Here is a 9,516-nt window from a genome sequence, read left to right as displayed (position 1 = left end):
GGCATCACAAAGAGGGAGACTTTCAATTCTCCATAGAAACACCTACCACCAGTGAACAAATGTGGACATGTTGAGCAAATAAAGCTAAAAAGCTAGGGCAGTTGAAACTAATTCTGGGGACACAGATTGTTTGTAATATGTAATAATCGTTCATTATGGCCTACTAACGTTCACAGATAACTCTTTTTTGGTCATTTGGAAAATGAATTTTCAATTGTTACTATCAAAATTTAGCTAAACACAAAATATATATTGAAAATTGCAATTATGTATGATGTACTGTACAGTAGTATCTAAACCAAAAGTAACACTTTTGTTTATGTTCATTAATTACGTCTAAGTGGGTTTGGTGATGATGTTAAAGAAAGAAAATCATGAAAGTGTCTTTGGGTAGCTCTTTTGAGACACATTTATTAGTAGAACTTTTAGAATTGGGTTGACAGTATTTAGGCAATAACAACAGGTGTAGAATTTAGATTTGTTTTAGTATGAGCAAATGAACACTTTCCTTGCTAAATCATTTATTGTAGTAAAGGATTATACACATTGGGCATTTAATTGCAGAAAAAAATTGCCTTTGCCAATACAAGAGGTTTATATCAGATTCTTGCTGAATTGCATGTGAGCATAAGGGACATGTGTATCAGATGTCATTCTGGATTCATCATATCCATCCAGTTTATCCAATAATCTGTAATGAATGAGGGAAAATACAGAGAAATACAAGGATATGGTAGTGAGTAAGGTCAGAGAAATGTAACTTATTAGCATTGTTTCTGTCATTTTCTATAAGGACATAAAACATTTAAACAGATGATCTTTCAGAGTAAAGAAACTATGAGTTAGGTTTCTAACATAAGCTATTTTCCAAAAGTTGAAATAATTTTACAAAATCAATATGATTTAACCCAGTTTAGCTAGCTAGGATATCTACTGTAACTAGAGTGTTAATTCTGTCAAGGTTGTACTTGTGTATGTACTTAACAACTACTTAGTAGTAGTAGCAATAATAAGGTGCATTAACCCTTTATGATGCATGTTTTTTTTAGAAAAAAAAGTCTTAATACACATTTCTAAACAGTACGTTCACTTACACTGCTGATCCAGCTGTTGTAGGCTGAGACACGAGTGAAGACAGTGGGTTTCCTCACAGTGTTGCAGCCCAGGGATGACACGAAGCTGGTAACTCCATGGACGACGTATTGCCCGTTCACCAGGCAGTTCAGGGGGCCACCAGAGTCGCCCTGTGGTCATGAAAGAGCTATTATATTTACTGTTATGCATATAGAGACTTTGATGTTTGATATTTAGTCATGCATTAGTAGAAGAGCCAAACTTATTTTTTTTGTTTACTTAGTCAATTAAAATGGCCCAGACAACAGAAGACCTTCAGTAACATATTTCAACTCAGACCTGGCAACCGGATTCACTGTAGCCTCCAGCACACACCATGGTGGTCTTGACCGTGCTGCCCCACCAGCTGCTGCTTGAGCATGTCTGATGGTCCACCACAGGCAGATAGGCCTGTTTCAGCTTAGCAGAGAGCTGACCGCCAGCTGGAGGAATGACAAAACATTAAATTTAACCTAAGATAAATTTTAAGGTCATATATGCAACATATTTGAAAATCTTTATATTAGCCCAGTTTATATATAACAAGTTTTCCATAACTTGTTGGGATCCATAATTAAATTTTTCCTGTTGAATAGTTTCCTTGTTAATTTTATCAAACTAATTTAAAATCTAATATATTTTAAGAGGCGTATTGAATTAAAATGCATAGACCTATTCATTTAAATATTAGATTTAGATAATTAAAGTGTCTGCCAAGTCACTGTGACTTAGCTGTCACTACCAAAACAGCAACAGGTTAGAAAAAGCACAATCAATAATACCTAACATTTGAATTATACCCAAAGCTGCTTTTATAATATATTACATAACAACTTCCAACTAGAATCATGAATTTAATAATGTTATACTGCAAGTAGCCCTAAAACGATGTAAAATTATGATTATGTTTCATAAGCTCACTGACTCTGAGTTCGTCCCCAGCCTGTGATGTAACAGTTGTTGTTGTTGGGCAGGACCTGACCCGAGGGAGGCAGAGCAGCCAGTTGCACATAGGAGTTCAGGGAGGCATCAGAAGACAGACGCAGCAAAGCAATGTCATATCTGAGAACAGGAGGGAAATAAACATCATTTATAAGTCTAACTGTAGTACAATTTAGCTTACAAAAATGACTCATCATGTACAATATATTCATTTAGGGTCCGAAGACTTTCTAACTTTCTTTATTCTATAGGCCATCTGGGCCAGGACTTTCTGTCCATAGGATGTACAGTACTGTGCAAACGTCCTGAGCCACCCCATCATTTCTTCTTATTTTGCTTCCAGACTTTCTTGTATTTTTAATGTACTCTTGTGGAATTGTTCTCCAAGGTTACAAAAGGACTTTTTTGGCTTTCATTTTTGGCAAGATTTTGTTTCTTATTTGCAGTCCAGTTCCAGAGATATGCTTGTTTTGTTTGTTAAGCCACATTGTGTCCTGTGGATCCTAAAACCATGAACTAGGGAGAAATAGGTACAGATGATGACAGATAATCAGGCTGGTTATTAGTACATTAGTGATGCTGAATGCTGAGTGACTGGAACAAAAGAAAGTTTTTATCTTTCGGGCACTTTCCAGCCTGTAATACATTTGTTCCCATTCCTTAATTTAATCTTCCTCACTCACTCACTCACTCCCTCATAATTTACTGTATACCGCTTTATCCTGTATTCAGGGTAGCGAGGGGGCCTGGAGCCTATCTCAGGAGACTTAGGGCACACAAGGCAGGGTACACCCTGGACAGTGTGCCGGGGCAATTTGGGAATGCCAATTAGCCTAATCAGCAGGTCTTTGGGAGGAAATCTGGAGTAACCAGGAGAAAACCCACCAAGCACCCATCATGCAAACTCCATGCACACAGAGACGGTAATCGAGTCTGGCCGGGAATCGAACCCAGGACCTAGAGATGCAAGGTGACAGTGCTAACCACTACACCACCGCGTCGCCCTTCATTATTTAATTAAATTAAATTTTATATTAAAAAATGAGGGGTGACTCAGTAGTGTATAATGGTCGAAAAAAAAGAATAGATAAGCTTGTGAAGTGAAGGTCTTCACCTTGTGAACAATCAGAAAGGTTAGTGGGATTTGATTTAATGACATCCATCTGGAACAATAGCTAATCAAGTCACTTATAAAAAGCCTTTTCTTTAAAGCTTCAGTAACTGCAAGCAAAAGGTACACTTAGAGTTGTAGATCCCACAATCAGAAGAAGATGGGAATGATTCCAAGTGTTCTCACGGTAATGAAAACTACATGGTTAAGGATGCCTAGCGGATTAACAGTGATATGTTGCACAAAAGTCCTATTAGTGGCCCTGGCCATAATGCCTCGAATAACACAGCAGAAGGGCATCTGAATGCCACTGATTGGACTGCCCCCAATGCCAGACATTGTCAAATAAATCTGAAGTAAATGGGCTAATAGGGAGTTAGAGGGAGGATAGTAGGATAGATCTGAACAGATGAGCATTTGAGGTCTCCATGTTTTCAGGAATAGATAATTTCCTTAAACAATATAATTTCCTTTGAACCAAAAATTATTAGCAAACACACAGCTGAACAAATACTCCTTAACTTTGTGGTTCAGGTTCAGAAGTGCTTTAGAATTCAAGTTCTTTTTTTTTTGGCCCTTTTTTTCTTTAAATTCAATTTCTTTTTTAAATTTACAGCATAATGATCTAGATTTAGAATCACAGAGGCACTGTAATTCCATTTGTAATGTAATATGATGAAATATTGCAGAATGACTTTAAATATTTCCAGCTAGTATCAATAAGGAGCTTATCTTCCGTATAGGGAAATGTTAGTTTAAGGGATCTCGTACCCTCCAGCAACATTGTTGCGGTTCCACTGAGGGTGAACGTGGACAGCGCTGACGGTCATGTACTGCTCTGTGCCTTCATGGTTGTAAATGTCATGATCTCCCAGGACAACACGCCATGTTCTTGCCCTGTAAAGACATTAAAAAAATAGAAATTAAGTTATTAAGTTCATAACTTATCTATAAATTAATTTTTATAGTTTTTTGCACCTCTCTGTACTTTTTATGTATGTGGGCTTACAAATTGTTAATAAACACCTCTCTTTTCTCTATAAAAAAATAGTTCTTCTATGACCACAGGCTGCACCGGCATTCTGATTATGCAGTTACACTAGATGGTGTTTTCAGTTCTATTATATCTAGCAGTAAAAACAACTTGTTTTGATTATTGAGTCCAGTCTATTATTTCAATCTCATGTAGGTAATATCACTTGAATAGCTTTTTTCTTTTTTTTTAATAATTTCAGAAAATAAAAAATATAATGTCACTGTGTGGTGCAGGTGGGAAAAAATACAATTTCAAGGTTTTATTACCTCTAATATTCTTAGCTCTAGAATGCAGCAGCCTGTGTCCTTACTAGAATAAAAATGTCTGACCATATCAAACCGGTTTTATCTACATTACACTGTATAACCAAATCCTTTAATTCATTTAAATCCTTCTTAAATTACATTTAAACTGCTGTTGTAACCATAAAGAATATCCTGGGTTCATTTTCAGGTCTTGTATTTATAGGAGCTCATATTGAAGTTGAACATCCTGTAACACACATAGTACTTTACTCCTGACTGCTAAACCTGAATATAGTAACGAGTAATTATCCTTCTATCTGGAAGATGATGCTCCCCTTTTGTGTTCGTTGCACATTAAGGATCTAAATCTACAGAATTTAACTGAAATCCTATACAGCTCCTTTCTCACTAAGGCTATTTAAAGCACTAAACAAAGAAAACTGTAAAAATGTAATTTCCTTTAACTTTTTTCTTTGACAGTAAAGTTTAGTTAAGTGTAGTTAATTTACTGAATAGGATTTACTACAATCCTATTGCACTGTAGAGATCTTTTAGTAATGTTCTTTCTGTTGTGTCATTTTGTAACACAGAAGGCACACACTTATTGTCTACTCAGACCAGATGTTCTAAATTATTTGCTGTGGCGACCCCAGAAAGGGAACAGCCGAGAGACAAAGAAGAAGGCCAGATGTTGTAAATAATCCAAGTTAGACTTAGTTTTGTACTTGTACTCACGTATCAACACAGTGAGCAGCAGTCATAACCCAGCGAGACCTGATCAGAGTTCCACCACAAGTGTGATAGTAGGAACTGCCAGACAAATATTGCAGTGAGATCTACAAAGAGAGAACAAGAGAGAGAATGTTAATTTTTTATGGTGTATATATACACACACACACACTGTATATACCATAGATACACTGTGTATGTATATATATATATATAATAAACTTTGGAAACTTTTGCTCAGTGGTTTACTGGTAAATATTTATTTGGAAGGTTTTTACATTGCAGATTCCACAAAATGTGTCTGTCAATTTACCTGCCAGCGCCACGAGTTAGGTGAAGCCACCTCTCCACCCACAACTCTCTCTCCTATATTCTCCATATACCTGGGCTCAGGCCTGAGTTCGGCCAGAGCTACACATGCAGACACACACATACACATACACAAACACACATACAGTACAACCCTTCATAAAAATTCGGTAAAAGTACATTCTTCTTCTTATTCCAGACCGAGCCAGAAGTAGTATGATGCAGCCTTAAGCAAGAATAATATGAGCAAAAAATATGAATCTTAAGGTCACATCCATTACATTTAGCTGTTTTTTTTTTTTTTTTTGCTAAATGTTTCCAGTTTTCTCGGTTTGTATGAGAATGATGGCTTACCCAGGGCCACCAGGGCACTCAGCAAAAGAAATCTCAGCATGACTGCAGTCGATCAGGACTCACATACTCCAGCCTGGTTATGCCACTGCTTTATATACTATCACACAGAGAGGGCTGATCAATTACAGGCTTAAGTTTTTCCACCACAGGTGCGTACAATCTCACGGTTATCAGAGTAACCAAGGTTATTTTCCTGCCATGCCGAAAATGATAATCTTTTTCTCCTGGGTTATAAAAAAATGAACAGTAGTTACTGAGGTTGAAAAGGAATCAAAATCCATAAGCAAAGCTATAAAATAAGTCTTAACCTACAGTGTGTGTATGTATATATATATATATATATATATATATATATATATATATATATATATGCATATATAATGCATATATATACATATATATGCATATATAATGCATATATATGCATTATTACTGTATGTATATAATATACTTTTTTTTTTTTTACAAAATACATCAGTGCTCTTTGCAGTTCTTATAATTTACTTAGTAATCATGTAAATAATCACATAGATCTTAATCTGAATCTTTAATCCTCGTTTAAAGACAGCTAGAGACTCAGCTGTTCGGATAGCCAAGGGCAGTTTATTGCACCACCTGGATGCCTGTATAATGAAGAGACTTTGACACATGACTTCTTTGTGCCTTAAGGAATAGTGAGAGCAGCCGGGCCAGGCTACAAACCTGAAGAGTGGTGCAGTATCGAGTGTGATGAATACCTTCAGGTAGCAGAGGGGTTGATTTTTTTTTCAGCTTTGTAGTCATTTTTAAATATATAATGTCTGTGCAAGTATTTAGTCTTTTTTTTCATATCACCTAATTTACTTTTAGTAGTCACTTCATTCTAATCAGTAAATCTGAAGCCTATCCAGGAAATTTCTTAATCTTAGCCAAAACACCTACTGGCATGTTTTTTTGGAGGTGTGTGAGAAGCAAGAGGACACCAATGTAGAGAACACACGTCTTCTATCAAGATTTCTATACGGACATTTAGCTAAAGATCAAACGTGAGACCTTCGAACTGAAGGAGACATTTTTGCACTGAGTGCTGCTGCCCTACCGTGCCATGCTGCTTTAACCAGAACAGGTTTAGTTTCCCAACAAGGCACGTTATGTTGATGAGCTTTTCGGTTTCTTAGTAACATGGCAGAGAGTGAAAATGAGAGGAATTGATTAAGGAACTATATTTATAGTTACTAAAATAAAAGTGAATTGTGTCTATATGAGTATACTGTATAAACAAATATTACAAATTACAGATGCAGCAGTGGAGCACTCGACTGGTAATTTCCATTAAAAAGAATTTAAAACTGAATAACCTTGTCTCATACATCAAAAAACACAACCCACATAGAGTTAAATACAGGGAGGTCATTTGGCATGCGTTCGCTGGCCGTCGGGGGAGAAGGGGGGGGAGGGGGTGATTCGGGGGTGTGCACAAGCGGCAGGTTATGTTTGCTAATTTATTTTGGTGTTCCTGAGAAACATCTTCAAAATCCACACCTGGAGTCAGAACTCTGGCAGACAAGGTGAACCAAGGCTAAATCGATAAACATGTCCACAACTGGGACTGGGGTCAGAAAAAATAGCAGAAACATAACGGGGTAGAAAGTAGAAACAAAGCACTCTAGAATCCATGCCAAGCTGCATGGGTTGGTGTTCCTGGGAGAGAAAACTTCTTGGAAAGTGAAAAACTTGGTGGCTTGACAACATTCTTGTAAGAGTGTGAGGAATCGGTGAATGCTTTAAAAACCTAACATGCTGCAGGTAGGTCCCATTACTCACAATATACCAACCCTGGAAGTGTGAGGCCACATTGCTAACCACCACACCAGACTTTCACCATATCTTCTAATATTATTATTATTTTTTTTAAGAGTACATAAAAAATGTATTAAAAGAATGTCCAAACTAAGAATAAGTCAATAAAAAGTTCACACAGATCCAATGCTTTCTCAACTTGGCATTTTACAACCTGAAAGTGCGAACGTTGACATTATCTGCTTTATGCATGTATGTGGCACATGCAGTGCTGAGTCATATCTTCAGTGGGTATGAATGTGGAAAAATGTGTCTGGCTACTGAACTGAAGCTTTTAGGTCTTCATTTATTCGGAGCGAGCAGAAGATTAATGCTGCCAGGAATACATTAGTCATCAAGCAGTAGATTAATGTGCTGAACACTTTGTCTTAAATACAGACAATAGGGTTGAGATAAGAGAGTTCTTAATTTGGAATGAAGACAGAGAATTTACTTCATCAAAGCAAGTGAAAATATCTCAAATATCACATTTTTATCTAATATGTCTTATTATTACCAAAAAAAAAATGTATTCTACAATTTTCAGGTTAAACTTTCTTGACAGAGAATTTAGCTTCTTTCGAGCAAGAGATGCTTAAAACTAGCAAAATAATCTGCTCAATATACATATATAGTAAATATCATTACAAATAATAAAACTGTAAAGTTGGTGTATCTGTACATTGAAGATATTTGCAGGGGGGGATGTATATATATATATATATATATATATATATATATATATATATATATATATATATATATATACACTGTATATATACTAAATGTGAGCACGATGGGTTTTAGTATTGAAAAAAACGTAAATAAAATAAAAATAAAACATGTGGGCAATACTTTTCTTGTACCCTTTAATTCTCTGACAGGATTAAAGATAAGGTGCAGCGAGGTGCTACTAATTATCAGCCCTTGATTAATTGATCATCAGCAGATGTGCAGACCTTTATAAAAACCGACATTTCGCCAATTTCCTGGTCTGGAACATTCACTATTGCAGGAGGGAAAGACATCCTGTAAGCATTGGTCTTAGTGGAGCAATTGTTGCTGTACATCAATCAGGATAAGGTATAGAACCACTTCTGAAGCTCAACATTCTATAATGAGAAAGATTTTTTGCAAATGGAAAGCATTCAAGACACATCTTTCCATAAGTGAACATCCCACCATATTCACCAGAAAGTCAGACCATGCACAGCTTAGAGAAATACAATACAAAACACAAGAGCTACATCTCAGTCCCTACAGGCCATTACAGCACAATTAGAAGAAGATTGAACAACTATGGTTTGCTTGGAACAGTTACCATTAGAAAGCCACTTCAATCTGAAGAAAGAACATGGAAGCACAACTGACTTTCACAAAATTGCATCTGAACAAACCAGAAGGTTTCTGGAACAATGTTCTATGGCCAGATGAAACCTAAGTGGAGTTGTTTGACAGTTACTTGATTTAGACATATTGTATTCTGTATAGTATGTATTATAGTTGTGCACATACTGTATGACACATCTTACTTAATGGTCTGGCATTCTGAGGGCCTGTAATGCCTGGGCATCGACTACATGATGGTGAGCTGGAATGCATGACCAACTGAGGACATTTCCACAGCCCTGCCACTTGTTTGCATGCTGTGGAGCTGGCTTTAATAGCATTTTCAGACGTGAGGGAGGGAGGTGCAGTACGATAGACATTCTGGCTGTAGGGCGTCCAAACAGTATTATATACATAAACAATACATTAAATAAATTCATTAATACATTAATAAATTAATTAATTAAATAGGCCCCTCATTTATTTCAAATGTTGCTTCCAAAGAACCAGAATTTCAAGTCATTTTAATA

The 9,516-nt window shown here is 36.4% G+C and overlaps 1 protein-coding gene across 1 annotated transcript; it reads right to left on the bottom strand.

Moving 5' to 3' along the window:
- Window positions 1-381: 381 nt before the first annotated feature.
- Window positions 382-5,927, bottom strand: LOC128511589 (elastase-1-like). The gene is made up of 8 exons (XM_053484516.1): window positions 5,840-5,927; window positions 5,490-5,587; window positions 5,183-5,283; window positions 3,938-4,063; window positions 2,039-2,175; window positions 1,414-1,556; window positions 1,095-1,244; window positions 382-691 (listed from the first exon to the last, which is right to left on the bottom strand). The coding sequence occupies exons 1-8, from the start codon at window positions 5,877-5,879 to the stop codon at window positions 680-682; spliced, it is 807 nt and encodes a 268-aa protein (XP_053340491.1). The 5' UTR covers window positions 5,880-5,927; the 3' UTR covers window positions 382-679.
- Window positions 5,928-9,516: the final 3,589 nt, after the last annotated feature.

The sequence above is a fragment of the Clarias gariepinus genome, chromosome 23, assembly GCF_024256425.1.
Source record: "Clarias gariepinus isolate MV-2021 ecotype Netherlands chromosome 23, CGAR_prim_01v2, whole genome shotgun sequence".
Taxonomy (NCBI): domain Eukaryota; kingdom Metazoa; phylum Chordata; class Actinopteri; order Siluriformes; family Clariidae; genus Clarias; species Clarias gariepinus.
The sequence above is the reverse complement of the archived record's forward strand: the minus strand, read 5'-3'. Positions and strand labels throughout refer to the sequence as shown.

Excerpts from the sequence above, each read along its gene's own strand:
- LOC128511589 (XM_053484516.1), bottom strand. The coding sequence starts at position 5,879 with ATGCTGAGATTTCTTTTGCTGAGTGCCCTGGTGGCCCTGG. Across the intron at positions 5,284-5,489 it reads CTAACTCGTGGCGCTGGCAG|ATCTCACTGCAATATTTGTC; the intron begins GTAAATTGACAG and ends CTCTCTTTGTAG. Across the intron at positions 1,245-1,413 it reads ACAGTGAATCCGGTTGCCAG|GGCGACTCTGGTGGCCCCCT; the intron begins GTCTGAGTTGAA and ends TCATGACCACAG.